Source organism: Micromys minutus (genome assembly GCF_963924665.1).
Source record: "Micromys minutus genome assembly, chromosome: 11".
Classification (NCBI taxonomy): domain Eukaryota; kingdom Metazoa; phylum Chordata; class Mammalia; order Rodentia; family Muridae; genus Micromys; species Micromys minutus.
In genome coordinates, this window is record NC_137980.1 from 49,106,820 (window position 1) to 49,123,472 (window position 16,653).

Genomic DNA, 16,653 nt, shown 5'->3' on the forward strand with positions numbered 1-16,653 from the left:
GAAGACTATAACTGTATACATCTGTATACAGATATATACAGAATTTGCCTTATCTATTATTTATTTTCTGGGTTTTTTTTTTTCCTCCTTCTATAGAATGATGCTTAACCATGAAGAAAAGTAGCAATTAAAATTTATACAATTAACCCAAATGGACACAGTAATTAAGAGGGCAAGGAGATGCCACTTTGAGTGCTTTATGACATGACAAGGAAAGATAAGAACTGAGTAAGGAAGGCAGAGAGGGCACTCCCACCACCCACCCAGCTCCAACACACACCAAAGAGCTGGCCAACCAAGCAAATGAGAATGAACTTTAACAACCACAGACAGCAGCAAACGTGAGGTTGATAAATCAGAAAATCAGGTGGTAAGGAGGATTATCATGGTTATTATTGGCAACAAAACAGAAGCCCTTCCAAAGTTGCTTTTAACAAAAGATTTCACAGCACACAGATCACTCTGAAATCTTTTATTACTCTACATAAAATATTTAAATTGTTTTGTAATGATAGGAGGCTTAACAGATGTAGAGTCAAGCATAAATCTTTATGCAACTTCCCATGAGCCATTTTAGTCCTGAATAAGCTATCCGGCAATAATACATTTGGAAAACACTCCATGCAGAATGCATACAAATCAAACACCAAATCTGTATAAAAATAAGCTTAAAGCTAAAAAAAAAAAAGAAAGAAAAAGAAAAAAAGAAAGAAAGAAAAAAAAATCAAAGCCAAAACACAGTTAGTGCAAAGTCCTGGAATTCATGACATGACCAGACTAGTATACAGAAATAATGGGATTGATTCAGGCAGATTAATTTGCTTTTGCCAACAATCTTCCCCATTCAAAACACAGAAAAAATAGTTCTCTTCCCAAGTGCAAAAAACTACAATAGACAATGACAATTAAAATTTTTAATGGAATTATGGAAAAAATAAAAACATGACTGCAATTAAGGAGAAGCTTCTGGTTCCTACTTACAAGATTTATAAGAAAGAAGAATTTGGATAAAAGATGCTGCAAGATAATAGAAATAAATGGAAACAAATCAAAGGACAGCAGTAATTATAAAATACTTTAAAGATGGTGAAATTCACAATAAATTAAGAAGCTTTTTAGCTTTTTCAAAGTTAGATTTAAAGCTTTACGATACCACAAGCTAATTCAAAAACACAGGAAATTGTGCATTCAGATCCAAAATTATGATTTTTTTTGTATCATGCAAAACAATGAACAAAGAAAATTATATAGCTACAAAGAATTGAGGTTTAGAACTGGCCACAACGTGCATCAAAGTTTTTAGTTTATTAACCCTTCCCAGCTCAATGTAACTTTTACAAAGCACAGTGCATGAGGTAAACTGAAAACTAACAATCCAAAGAAGCAAATCGTTGTCTCAGGTGAACTGCATGGCAGAGTCCCTTGATGGCAGCCAGTACTTAAAAAACACAAAAGACCCAACCCCTGCGCCTCCCACCCAAGTCTCAAGACTGGCACCCAAGAGCATGACACCCACTTTCACTATTTGGACAACTCAAATCTCCTGGGAAATGTAACAGCCTTCAGCATCTCTGGACAGAGAGACAAGCGTGTCTCATTTCTGAACCACGCAGAATGAAGGCAAAGTGACATGTTGCTCACTTATCACTTGATTCTGTCCTTCAGTGCAGTGAGCAAACTAAGCTGTTACAAACTCTCCAGAGACAGAAAGCTCTAGATTCTCATACAAGCCTTCCACAACGCAGCAGACTGAGCCATGCTAGATTCAAAGATGTCAAGGCCAACAGCCTCTTAACAGTTAGTTTACGTTGTGAAAATATACCTTAACAAAATAAATAAATAAATGGCTGACTGACTCTAGACAATAACATGCAAATTAATAAACATGGTTAAAAACTCAAACATATGGCATATAACATAATGAAAACATACCCATGATTTTTTTTTAAAAATTCTTCACTTACTCAAGCTCATGAATAAAACTATAATAAGGAAATGCTAAAATATAAAGTGTCCGAATTTGAACAAACTAAAGCAAGCAAAAGAATTCCTAACTCACTCATACAGCCTCATATCCCATAACATCTTTTTTCCCATAACATCTTCATACTTAAAACTTTTCTAAATTACTTAGAAGATTCATGAGAACATCAAAGCTAATTACATTTATAAACTATTCATACACACACCTAGCTGTGAGTGAGCTTTTGATAAAAAAGAGCCCCTTATGAACATTGTTAATTTTATCTCTGATTCAACACTCTTTCTGGAAGGTAATACTATCAGACATCTTTTTACCTCAGTCTGTCTCCAGTGCCTGTAGAAAAGTACTTTTCAGAAGACGACTAACACATTCATGAATACATAAACATGACTCCTGACACATACTAACAGCAGCTCAATAAATGCCAGCCATTATTATTCAACTGTGAAGACAATGAGCACCAACAAAACTCTGCACCACCACCATCCACCTGGCACTAGCATCAAACATACTGGTAAGATGACAAACCCAATTTCATTTAGATGAAGCTGCTCTATAGTAAAATCTAATAAAGATACTGGCGTTGGCTTGTTAATGCTCTACAAATCTTACAAAGTTACAGAGCAGATCATATTTTCTCTAAACTAAAACCTGAGATGTTAGATGTTAGGTTCTATCATGAAGCAAGCAGAAAATTCCAAATATTTGTAAGTACTGATGATTAAATGGCTGGGAAAAATTTAAGAAACATTTCAATGAGCGAGTATTCACTCAAAATCATTCCTTATTCATACATCTATTACCATCCTGGCTGACATAAAGAGAATTTCCAGGTCACCTACAAAATGGAATTTGATTCAACAGAAAATTGCTAACCTAAAGTGTGCCTAATAAAACCAGACAAAGAGCCGAGTTTCATAAAATACACATTAAAAAGTCTAGATAAGAAAGCTTCACCCGATTCTATTGGTTCAGCTGGAAGGGGTTAAGCACAACATATTGCTTGGTTAGAAATGGTGCTTTTCAAGATCTGTGTTAATCTTGCAGGTAGGAAAGACTAAAAAGAAAGAAATGGAAAGGGGATAATGAACGTGTTTCTGGGCATATTTACCAGTCATGCTGCTGTCTCTGTTTATTCCATTATGGAGTTTACAGTGAACAAATGCTGCATCGAATAACCATGATCCAAAGAGATTCAAGATGCTGTTAACCTTTGGTCTTCGAGGGGCAGGCAGCGGCCTGGGTTCTGAACTAGTCTGATTTGGACTTGACAGAGGAGACGTGGAGGATGCCTGGTGCTGGACTTTGGAGGTGTGAGCAGTAGTGACCTACCAGAAGAACACAGGTAAGTGTCCACAGACAAGAAAAGTTGGAGAAGGTTAAAGTTGTAGGATTTGTAAAAGTTAACCTCCATAAAGCAAAACAACAATGCTGAGCGTTCTTACTGTACTTGTCTTCATTGTGGCCTTGTTCACAGTAACAGCCCGGTGCCTCCGGTTATGTGGTGGTGTGGTGTTCACAGCAGCGCTCTGGGGCATACTTAATCTATTCACGGGTGTTGGGGGAGCACTGTCTGATCGAGGTCGAGAAATGCCTTTAAAAAAAAGTTTTGTTTCTGTTTTAAGAAAACCAGAGCTGCCCCATGACCCACTTAGCTTTCCTTCCTAAGTAACCAAACCTATTTCAGTTAGATAGGAAGCCAGGAGAAATGACTGCTTTCAAGCTTCCCTTATAAAAAGGTGTAGCCATGTTCTAAGCTTAGAGAAGTAAACTAGTACTGAATACAACTCCCAGGAAATCTTACAAAAGACGAGCGGGCGTCCCTGTCCTTCTTTACTAGGACAAAGCTGCAGGGATCCTCTCATGTATCAGGTAGTACAAAACAAAATGGACAGTCACCAGACAGATGGGTCTTGATCCTAACAGTGAGGAAACTACTACAGTAACCAACTGCCCGGCCTGCTTCATACATGTGAAAACAAATGATTACATGTTAACCACAGAGAACTCAGAATGTTGTATGGCAGCAATTTAATCAGAACAAATTAACTTGTTTTCCCATTTTTAAAAGATTTTAATAAACTTTATCATTTAAAAACTGGCAAATAAAAACAGCACACACTACGGGGCGGTGGTGGCACACGCCTTTAATCCTAGCACTCAGGAGGCAGAGGCGGGCAGATCTCTGTGAGTTCAAGGCCAGCCTGGTCTACAGAATGAGCTCCAGGACACCCAGGGCTACCCAAAGAAACCTTGTCTCAAAAAACAAACAAACAACAAAAATAAAACAAGCAAAACCCCAGAATCACCCAGAGAGTGAAGTTTGCAAGTTTCAATGACCATCCAGTCTCACTGTATTTCTCATTTTCACTATCAAACATATTTCTATGCACTTATCCACCATCAAAAACAAACAAAAAAAAATCCATGACAGAGGAAAAACCCACAATTATTTGATACATTTAACACACATACATGACAATTATTTTAGAAAATGACAGCTATTAAATATCACTTTTCAAGAGATTAAATTATTTTGACTTTTTGTATATATTACATATGAAAAGCTAAAACACTGGCTCACAAAAGGCATAGTTTACCAATGGTATCCATGAAAACATTTGCTAGAGCAATTTAAACTAATTTCATGGGTAACTTATTGAATGAGGTTTACAATTTGCAATCTGTTTCACAAACTATGTGTATGATGTCTCCATCTATCCACTGGGTTGCTGCCTTTCTCCTGGTATTTTTGTTTGATTTACACAAAGACAGTAGCATTCTAGCTATCACAGTTTCTGAAAATAATTTTTCCTAAGTCATCATTTGCCACCAAGTTTGTCCCTTTCTCTGGGCTTCCTTCCCTATGAGGCTCCAGCATTACACTATAGACTATCTACCCACAGGTCTTCAAACACCTAAGAAACATACACAAAATTCACCTAAGAATGCATCCACCAGACAGCTGATTCCACGCATGGCACGGAAGAATATCTGAGGCAGATGTTTGAGGCAGGGGTACTGGCTCAGCTCCTGTGGCATCCCACTCACATTCAGGAACTGTTCCTGAAACTTGGGGGTTGAGCTTATAACAGCTGGATTACTCAGATCCACAGGATTACTATCGAAAAGGAAAAAGAATTGATTATACACTTAGAGATGTCTATAGCAATAAAGAATGCATGCAATCCAATTTAAGAATTAGGACTATTCCTGATGGCAGTGCACACCTTCAATCCCATCATTCAACAGGCAGAGGCAGGAAGACCTCTCTGACTTTCAGGCTGGTCTGGTCTCTATAGTGAGTAAATTCCAGACAACTGAGACTATCTAGAGAGACACTGTCTCAGAAATCAAACAAACAAAAGCAACAACAAAAAAGAATAAGACTGTTTGCACCTGTGTCTTCAATGTGGCGGAGACTAACTTTATTTGATTAGCTAAGGACTCAGCATGAACGTTTCTCTATAGGCTCACAGAGTTATTTGTTCATTTGGCTTTTTAAATAATGGTTTAATTAATTTGTTGAGAATTTAATACAATGTTTTTGTCATGTAGCCCTGGCTAGTCTGGAGCTGGCTACGCAGACCATGCTGGCCTTGAACTCACAGATATTCACGTCTGTCTGTCTCCTAGACTCTGCCTCCTGACCTCTTCTTTCCAAATTCTAGGTTTAAAGGTCTGAGCCACCATACCCAGCTTGCTCTTTTTAAAAAAACAAAACAAGGGCTAGAGAGATGGCTCAGTGGTTAAGAGCACTGACTGCTCTTCCAGAGGTCCTGAGTTCAAATCCCAGCAACCACATGGTGGCTCACAACCATCTGTAATGGGATCTGATGCCTTCTTCTGGTGTGTCTGAAGACAGCTACAGTGTACTCATATACAATAAATGAATTTAAAAAAACAAAGCAAAACAAAACAAAAAAGCAAGAACCTTTCTTCATAGAATAAGAATCAAGCTAGACTAGAAAGTTTTAACTTTTTAAGAATATTTTCATCCAGCATTATGGCTTATGTCTTTAATCCCATCTCTCGGGAGGCAGAAACAAGCAAATCTATGAGTTAGTTCTAGGCCAGCCTGGTCTACAAAGCTGTTACACAGAGAAAATCTGTCAAAAGAGGAAGAGAAATGATTTTGGAACTAAATAATAGAAAAATAAGGTTATTTTAATATAACTTTAACTCTTGTTAACTATTATATAGTAAGAGTCTCATGAAGAAATTTGAACATAAACATTATCTACGTGTATGGACTTACCAACAAGTGCAAGGACAACATTTGAGAACAGCACAGTAAAACCAATGGGAACTGTGTTATCTTCCAGGAAAAAAGATGAAGATACCATACTAGACCAATCTGTTTATATGACACATCCTATTCAGCCCTCTTTCCAGGAAATCTGCCAATGGACAGAGTGGTCCTTCTGAGTAACCCTCATAGCCCTGTTTCTGACCGCTCACTTAAATAAAAACATAATGTATCCAAAAAGAATCTATCCAAATGTCTATGAAAAAATCCATAACCGCTTTAGCCCAATTAACAAAAGAATGACCTAATATATCTCTTTTGAGGGAAAGCCCAGTAATTTAAAAGAGTCAGTGTTTTCAGCTGTTCATGCCACTAAATCACATAGACCTGAAAGGCAGGGAAATCCAGAAACAGGGGAAATAGTCTACCAGAGAGATAATAGTATGTATGTACAAGAGAAGGAAGAAAGCTGAGATAGGGAAGGTCAAGTGTTCTTGGTTCAAGAACAACTCAAGGTTTGATCTTTCCTCAACTGCTTCTTAAAAGTTTAATGAGAGCTCTCCATACATAGATCTACAGTAACCTCCCTCACACTGTAGTGTGTGTGTGTGTGTGCATCACACATTTGCTTACCAAGGTTTCTATTATTTATGCAACAAATTCTGAGTAAAACACCAGTATTATCCCAAGAACAAAGATAAAGCTTAAGAGATTAATTAAGAATGAAGAAATTAGAAAATATTAGGCAACAATATCTTAATTTAAACAAATTTTTAGTAAACAAGAGTCTTACACGAGGTGAAACTCATACATAGCCCTTACTGGGCTTAAACTTGTGATCCACCTGCCTCATATAAGGATATAATAACATAACAAAGGTGAGATCCCCACTATCTTAACAATACTTACAAATAATAATATAAGAAAATGCAAATTTTGTGGATAAAACATTTCTGTGAGCTATGTAAGACTCTTAAAAGAGAGACTTTGTGGTAACTGAGCACACTGGTTCAATTCCAGTACTAAGGAAGCTAAGTTGAAGGCAGTAGGTTCAAGGCTAGTCTGAGCTACACAGCAAAGCTTTGTCTTAAATAATAAACCACTATTATGTCTAAGTGGTAGACTACATGCTAACATGTATAAATTCAACTTCAATTCCCAGTACAAATAAAAATGTTAAAATGGGGCTAGAGGGAAAACACAGTGGTTAAGAATGCACCCTGCTCTTCCAGAATACTCGAGGTTGGTTACCAACAGCCATATCCAGTGACTCGTAACCTCCTATAACTGAGGTTTCATGGATGTGATGCTCTTTTGCCACTTAAGGGTACCCAAATACACAGCATACACTCACACAGAGGGATACACATAGTTTTTTTTTAATTTTTAAAAGTAGATCCTAAGAACCACAGTTCTTATATCTGGTAGAGGTTCCCTTTCTAAAAATGTCATTTTATTGAGCCAATGAAATGGCTAGTAGACTGATAACAAAGAAAAGAGCTTAAGTCCCTAAAGAATGTGACAAAGTCCTGGGAGAGACAGCATCATCTAAGATGCAGCAACGAACAAGTTCCTAGAAAGGATGGCCAAAACAGCTGAGGGCGAGTGGGGCTCCCTGGCAGGGAGAGGGAGGAGGTGCATGATGCAGACATGCATGTGTTCAAATTCAGCTCCTTCCCATGGACTGTGCTTGGTGCACACGCTGCATCCCAGCAGACACACAGGATGGTTCTTGCCACGAATAAGGTGACAATACCTTAGCATGTGTAGAAACCGAAACCATGTTTGTGCAATACACTCATTGTCCATTTCTGGAGGGATCAGATTGGCATCTTCATCAGGAACTTTAAACGGAGGGAACGAAGGTCCGTACGTAAAACGGAGCAATCTGGAAAATAAAACCATACCCTCCTCAACACTGTGATTAAAGGCGTGTGCCACCAAGCCTAGCTTCCTATTATTTTTTTAAAAAGTGGTACCACTGTAAAGTTTTCAATAAAACCAAGGTATAATTTATTTATAACAACCTTATGTGAAGTTCAGAATTTAGTATGTATGTTTAGAATATAGAACATTTTTATGATGTACCATAAAAGCTAACTGAATTTAACAACTTATTTGCTTAACAGTAATATTCTACACATATTGGGACTTTTCAAAGCCATTTGACTCAATTACTTTGTAACTATGGATCTTATTTTAATAAAACAATCATAATATATATAAAACTGCATAAAGTATTCCTTCAACAAAATTTCTAAAGTATATTTTTATCAAATAGAAATTATTAAAGTATTTAAGACTATAAAGTTATTAAAGATGCAACCTCAAGAATTATTTACTAATTAATACATACAATTAAAATGACTTGAATTGGACATCAAACAAAAAACACAGGTATACAATACTATCTCAAGCTTTTGTTTTTAATAAAAGAGATGTACATTGAAAAGCATTTTTAAATGATGGGATGTTACTCTACATTTTCCAAGTTTGCTATTGTCAGCACATATGGCTTTTGTAATCCAAACAAATTAAAAGAGGACACAGTACTTTAGCCATCATCGTGACTAAATGCATGTGAGGTCAGAGGACAATTCTCCTTTTGCCTTTTGCCTTTGGGCTCTGGGATTAAGCTCAGGGTGTCAGGCTTGCACATCAAGTGCCTCCACCCTGCACCATCTCCATAAAGCACAATGATGCTGGGTGACGACTTTTCAAAGGATGAGGAAGACAACGGCTTACCTGGAGGTCAGTGCACAGATGACCTTGCTCCACTGCTCCACCACTGCAGGGTGGTGCCTCCAGTTAGCCACCATCTCCTTGGCTGTCTTCCAATATGGAGGTGTTGGGAAGCACCGGGTGCAAGCTAGTAACCAAACTTCAAAGAGAACACCTATCAGCTTCTCCGCCAGATTCTCAGCAATGCCACCTAGGCAATGAAAAGAGACATAACTTTGGCATACATATTTTTAAAGCAGTCTCTCATTCATTATATTGGAAAACTGGTCAGAAATCAAATAGTTGTAATGTTAATATCAATTTTTCAAATAGCTAAATTGAGATGTTTAGGAGGAAGTACCTAGGAAGGAATCATAGAGAACATCAATGAATCACTTTTTTGCCCTGCTAGTTTTTAGTACAGATCTTAAGGTTCTAGCTAGGAACAAACAGGAAAGAAAGAAAAAGATGGATGCCAACAATGAGTGACCACTATAAATCACCTTCTGTGCCAAGCAGTTCACACATGACCTCACATAATCCCCTCATTTATTTCTGCAAAACAGGTATTTATAAATACCTATTGGTTTTGTTTAAAGACAGTCCTGTTATGTAACTCAAGCTAACCTGGGACTATGTAGTAAAGGGTAACCCTGAACTTCCAATGCCAGTATGTTTCCACCTGGCCAATAAAAAAAGAACTCAGAACAAATACCAAGGTCTTCCTGACTCTAAAGTCTGCAACAAAATGCTCCAGGTGCTTAATGCTGCCCTTCAGTGGAGAAAGACAAAGAGGAAGCTAAGCAGCAGTACCAGGTAAAGCCAAACCTTAACTGGAAGGAGAGCTGCCCAAGTCACAGCCCTGAAAGCAGGGCAGTGAGCATGCACAGCTCAAGACAACAGAGTTAGGACTCGAAGGGAAAGGAACTGGGTGTGCACATCCAACAAGCAAACTCAAAGGTCAATAATAAAGAGTCCACCAAGGGGCAAGTTGCCTGACTCACACTACTGACATCAGTCACGAGCACGGAAAACCAACAGCAGAGAGCCAACAAGCTAGTGCTTTCACTGACCAGCTTCTGTCCATACCAGATTGTGTTCCTCACACAGGTCCTTTCCCACATCACAATTCCATCATTCCTTCTAGACATGTCCTTGGTCACTGCATCTATCTGACAACACAAGCATGCTAGAATATACAGAGAATAAGAACAGAGTCTGAAACTCAACTATTAACTTACACTTTATGTATATTCTGCTCTAATGTAAAAGCAGGGCTTCTGAAATATACTATAAAACTGAACAAAAATAGAGGCTTTTATGGGTTGCTGTTATGGTTTGCATATGCTTGGCCCAAGGAGTGGCACTATTAGAAGGTGTGGCCTTGTTGAAGGAAGTGTGTCACTCTGAGGCTGGGCTTGGAGACACTCCTCCTAGCTGCCTGAGGATGCTCAGTCTGTTCCTGGCTTCCTTTGGATGAAGATGTAGAACTCTCAGCTCCTCCTGCACCATGCCTGCCTGGATGCTGCCATGCTCTCACCTTGATGATAATGGACTGAACCTCTGAACCTGTGAGCCAGCCCTATTAAATGTTGTCATTTATAAGACTTGCCTTGGTCATGGTGTCTGTTCACAGCAGTAAAACCCTAAGACAGTTGCTAATGAATGCCATACTTCCAAATCAAACACCTCAAGGCTTTGGAGGTTTCATTTGCCAAACAAGATATTTTCCAGGCTGGAGGCCGAGCTCAGTCCCTGGGTCATTTCCAAGAACAAGCTATCTCACTACCATCACTATTCAGTTTCTGGACTCGACTTTAGTAACAGCTTTGCCATCCAGTACACTATCCACAGACTAATTTAGCATTTGCTGTTTCCTAGACGTGCTCTATACTACTGCACAAAACAAGCTATTGTTCCTATCCTTCTCCAACATGCTTAGTGACAAGTTCGTTTCTGTGGGGATAATCTCTTGTGCACTGTGTAGAAGCAGTACCTGTCAATAAAAAGCTAATGGCCAATGAGCTGAGGCAGGATTGGAAGGTGAGACCACCAAAGAGAGAGAGAGGAAAAAGAAAAAAAACCTCTGAGATAAATCAGGAGAGGGAGATTTATCACCCAGACTCTGAGCATGAAACCTGGAAGAATTAACTAACAGATACAGATACAGAATAATATAATTAGTTTAATAAATAAGTTATAAGCTAGTTGGGGAACAATCAAAAGCTTATGGCCTAAAGATTTATTCATAAGTGAATGTGCCTTGCAAAGTGGGGCACAGGGAAGACCTCACAGTTTTCTACATTAGCCAAAGTAATCACCAACAGAAGACTGCTTAGACATCAGCCACCCCACATACACAACCATCCCACATGCACAAACACCCCACATACACAACCATCTCACATGCACAAACACCCCACATGCACAACCACCCCACATATACAAACACCCCACATATACAAACACCCCACATGCACAAACACCCCACATGCACAAACACCCCACATATACAAACACCCCACATACACAACCACCCCACATATACAAACACCCCACATACACAACCACCCCACATATACAAACACCCCACATGCACAAACACCCCACATACACAAACACCCCACATACACAACCACCCCATATACACAAACACCCCACATACACAAACACCCCACATACACAAACATTCCACATACACAACCCCCGACCTCTTTTTAAGGCAGAGTCTTACTATGTCACCCAAGCTGGCCCAGAACTCACTCTGTAGACAAGGTAGGTCTTAAACTTGGCGATCAGCCTGCCTCTGCCTCCTGAGCGCTGAGATTAAAGAGCAGCACCACTACCTCAACTGATATTGTATCTTTCCAGCCCAAAAACTGTTAACTTTGGTTTGTCAACATTCTTACCAAATTTGAAATTTCTAGAGTCTATCAATCACTAAATTTAAATGTAAACTATATTGAGAGCTCAGAAATATATGGGCAAAATTTATTAACAAACCTTGAACAGTTGGTGGGGCCAGAAGTATGTCATTAATTTGTAGAAGAAACAAGAGTAAGACTTCCCAGGTTTCTCGAGCCATGATGGATGACTCACGGGCCAGTTTCTGAATGGCTCTCAGCACTTGCAAGCATAGTCGTATCTGACTGGAGCCCTGTTCCTGTCTGAAGAAGACAGACAGATATCACTGACAGGCCTGAAAGAGAGACAGCAACAGCCAAAGAACAGGAAACTTACTGACGTAGAACAGTGGTCCAGTGACACTGTCTAAGCACCAATGGACAGCACAACCCAGTGTACAGCTAATTTCCCCCACTATTCAGTTCAGCACCCTAAGATCTTCATCCACCTCCTCTGTGAAAAATTATCTTCCATGAGAAAACAGAAGAACAAAAATGTCAACTTCACCTCTAGATGTCCCATCTGAAATGTGTCTGGCACATAATAGCAGATATTCGACTAGTTCCTGATACATGAGTACATGCCTAGTTACTTCTGCTCTTCACACTGGAGCAGAAAAGCCCTTACTTATATTCTTTTTCAATTTTCTGAAACATACATTCACAAGAATTCTTCAAGTGTTTACAGTCTTCACAGTCACCCCAAAGGTAACCTCTTAGGAGGCCCAAAAGTGTATCTAAAATTGATGAAGCATGTCAGCATCTCCTCAGAGGAGTACCTGCTACTACTGCTCTAATAGAAACACAGGCACTCCAAAGGCCTCCAAGGTCTCCTCAAATAACAGTTGCAAAATTCTCTTTAGACATTTTTGCTCCTGGAGAGAAGAAGAGTATTCAATAAATTGGGGGTGGGAGAGAAAGCTAGAGATCCAGGGCCTAGCCTTTGACTCTCTTTCCAAGATGCCCAACCTGAGCTGACCTCTAGATTTCCCATGAGAACCCAGCACATTACTGATATAAACTATAAAGTCAAATTTCTATACATTGTGACTTGACACATAGATCTGGAGAGTCTTGAAGAGATGTCAGGACATCATCCACTCCTAGAGCGCCCACTCCTCAGACTCGAAGAAATAGGGTTGACTTTATATAAAAAATGAGAAGGTCTGAACAAGAGATTTTCTTCAATCTCAAAAGTGACTGTAGTTTTCAGAAAAACTTTCGAACAAGGAAGGGATAGTGAACCGGTCAGAACCTGACTAATATCTGATTTAATGCTATCTGTTCATTCATTTGTCTGTTTAATTTGTATGTTAGCATCTATCTATGTCCATGTACCACGTGTGTGCCTTGCCCACAGATGCCAGGAAAACACATCATATACCTATGGAGTGCTGGGAATCAAACCCAGGTCCTGTGGGAAAGTCAGCCAGTGCTCTTAACTGTTGAGTCATCTCCCCAGCTGCCTTCATAGTAAAGTTCTTATTTCTTTTTTTTTTCTTTTTAATTAATTATTTATCTTATGTACATAAGTACAGTGTAACTGTCTTCAGACACACCAGAAGAGGGCATCGGATCCCATTACAGATGGTTGTGAGTCACCATGTGGTTGCTGGGAATTGAACTCAGGACCTCTGGAAGAACAGTCAGTGCTCTTAACCACTGAGCCATCTCTCCAGCCCAAAGTTCTTATTTTATAATTTAGTAGTCATAATTTAATGTCTGCTTTCCTGCTCTATCACAGATCTAAAAGGAAACAATTTTTAGCTAGCTTTTTAGAAAAAAAAAAAAAAGTAGATCACTGCTTTAGGAGACATGTACACTGGGTCCAGGAAAAACAAATACTGCATTTCTTATAATGTAATATATCTAAGCAATTAAAACTCCAACCAATTTCAACAGATAATACATTTTTCATTCAATTATAAAAAAGTAAACTAATGGGCAAAACAGAAAATCATATTAACTTAATCTCTAGCAAAAGGTAAAGGCAGTTTCGTCCACTTGAGAATCAGTTTATATAAACACAATAATTAAGTTCTAATGACAATTTGATAACTGTCTAATAATTGTAAACTGAAACTTCTAGTAATAGAAGATTAAATCGGAAATCCCAATATACACAGCATTGAAAACATTCACCTAATTTTCATACATTATCACTGGTCAAGAAAACCCTAAAACCTGAATTAGTGCCTTTCAGAATTCACTGACCTATAACACATGCACACAGGCACACACGCATGCATGCACCACTTCTGAGGTACAAACTAATTATCAAACAGCAAAACAACTTATAGTCACACTTTTCAAGAGAGAAAGGTAAAAACAAAAGCACATTCAAATGCCCTTACTGTTTTCAGCAATGCACCAGGCATGGCGGCAAGCACCTCTGCCCACTGAGCCATCTCACTGGTCTCTTTCGGCTTCTCTGAGACAGGGTGTCATAATATAGTTCAATCAGCTGCTTCTGTAGACAAGACTGTCTTCAACTGCCCATCTTGACTCCACCCCTAAAGTACTGGGACAGAGCCTCCCTGCCTGGCCTGTTTGCTTAATACACCACAAGATTATTTTAAGGTAAGAGCACCTGCCTTTGGTTGGTGTAATCGGAGACAAGAATTGATACACAGAAATACACACAAGTTGAGTGATTTTTAAAACATGTACTTGGTGTATGTGCACATACATCCTTGTGGGTGTATTTCCCCTTCCACCATATGGGTCCCAGAGATCAAACTCTGGTCACTGTGCTCAGTGGCTAGTACCTATACCCACTGAGCCATCTTGCCAGTCCCACCCCCAAAAAAATGTTTAAAGAGGAAAAGAAATATGTTACCATCACCAAATTTTAATATCCAATAACTCAGAAATAAGGCCAAAAAGTATTTAAAATAAAGGCACAACTATTTTAAAACTTGTGCTAAATCCAAGATTATACACCTATAATCTCAGACCTCAAAGGGCTAAGACAGGAGGATTATGAGTTTAGATCAACATGGGCTACACAGCAAGTTCATTACCAGTCTGGATTATGCAGTAATATGCACCTCAACACACAAAACAAAGAAAAACCTCTTGGTAAACATTCTATGACCCTGTAAGCCTGTCTCTTTTATTCATATTTATAAAACCCATAAGTGGATGAGTAAAGTTCAAAGGACCAACAACAAAATCAGCTTTCATAATTAATAAAGTAACATTATAAGTTTTTCTTTTTTATGATCTTGATAATAACCAGTTAGTTCCAACTTACCTTGGTACAAAAAGATTTTGTAGATGTTTTAATATACTTTGAATATATAGATTAGGTTCTTTAATAACTGGTAATGGAATAGAATCTTTTGGCAACACCAAAGCCATAATCCAATCTGTATATACATCAACACAATATTTTACAGTCTCTCCATCCAATGGAAGGGTCAGTCCATAGCAAATTACTTCCATGGTCCATTTTACCTAAGCAAAAGAGAGAACATTCACAAAGATTATAGATCTTTATCTGTATCTCACTAGATTAGTGTAAAATTTAACATCTTCAGGTGCCCAAAATTGAAGACACAATCATCTAAACATATATATCAAGTTTAATCTAGATACATACTTTCTATGTTGTAGACAACATATTGTTGTATTTGTCAATCAAATTAAGAGAGAAATTAACTTCGTTATTTTTAAAGTGTTTTTTTTTTTTTTTACGATTTACTTACTTATTATATATAAGTACACTGTAGCTGTCTTCAGACCCATCATAAGAGGGCATCAGATCGCATACAGATGGTTGTGAGCCACCATACGGTTGCTGGGATTTGAACTCAGGACCTTTGGAAGAGCAGTCAGTGCTCTCAACCACTGAGCCATTTCTCCAGACTCAACTTTGCTGTTTTTAAATATTAAGCCTATGTATGTTTTACCCTTCTGATATCATTATTATTCACTCTGTAAAATGATCCTTTTGACATTGGAAATAGAAAAATAGAAAATGCAGGGACTGGAGGAATGGCTTAGCAGTCAAGAGTACTGGTTACTCTTCCTGAAAGTCCTGAATTCAATTTCCAGCATCCACATGGTGGCTCACAACCATATATAACTGTGGTCCTATGGGATCCAATGCTCTCTTCTGGTGTATACATGCACACACAGACAAAAGACTTATATGCATAAAGAATATATAATACATCTTTAAAAAAAAAAAATGCAAGTTTTATTCTACTCAATTTACATATGCAAATATGTATCATTTCAAAAATCATTTCAATTACATTCCATCCTCAGATTATGCAACAGAAAAAAAATGACAGAAAGATGAATCATTTAACTTATTATACAACTTGTCTTCTTTGTCCAAAACAAAACAAAACAAAACACCCACAACACTAGAATGGACAGGTGAGAACTCAGGGAGGTGAAGAATGAGTGAGTTCACTAGGCATCTAGCCATACTTCATCTGACAACCTGAAACATTAAGTGCTACAAGAAATAAGATACTAGGAGAAAGGGGGGAAATCTCCCAATTTCAAAAAGAAAAGTGAAACTATAGTCCAGACATCAAATCCTAGAGTGTTTATGTGAATTCCAGATAAAATTCTGGAACAGATCCTAAGCCGACGATCAGTAAGCATTTACTGAAGGGGTTGTGTGAGCACTGAGAACCAGGCTGCTCAGACAGTCAAGCCAGATAAGCTCTACTAACAGGCTCCTATTAGTTCTAACAAGAGCTGACAACTGTGCAGTCACCATCACCGTAACCCTACATAACAGTAAACTGTTCTCATTTCATACATCAGAAAAATAA

General features: G+C 38.3%; 1 protein-coding gene across 5 annotated transcripts in view; it reads right to left on the reverse strand.

Moving 5' to 3' along the window:
* Positions 1-16,653, reverse strand: part of RALGAPB (Ral GTPase activating protein non-catalytic subunit beta) — a 72,407-nt gene that overhangs the window by 42,516 nt on the left and 13,238 nt on the right. For 2 of the 5 annotated variants that reach the window (XM_080924746.1, XM_080924745.1), the window contains exons 3-10: positions 15,114-15,316; positions 11,958-12,121; positions 8,979-9,165; positions 7,990-8,121; positions 4,927-5,105; positions 3,430-3,578; positions 3,096-3,312; positions 982-1,017 (exon numbers count right to left, since the gene is read on the reverse strand). In XM_080924746.1, coding sequence (XP_080780872.1) covers positions 982-1,017; positions 3,096-3,312; positions 3,430-3,578; positions 4,927-5,105; positions 7,990-8,121; positions 8,979-9,165; positions 11,958-12,121; positions 15,114-15,316 — 1,267 coding nt within the window. Of the gene's footprint in view, positions 1-981; positions 1,018-3,095; positions 3,313-3,429; positions 3,579-4,926; positions 5,106-7,989; positions 8,122-8,978; positions 9,166-11,957; positions 12,154-15,113; positions 15,317-16,653 lie in introns of those variants that run through there. The other 3 variants (XM_080924748.1, XM_080924747.1, XM_080924749.1) reach the window with 2 other exon arrangements.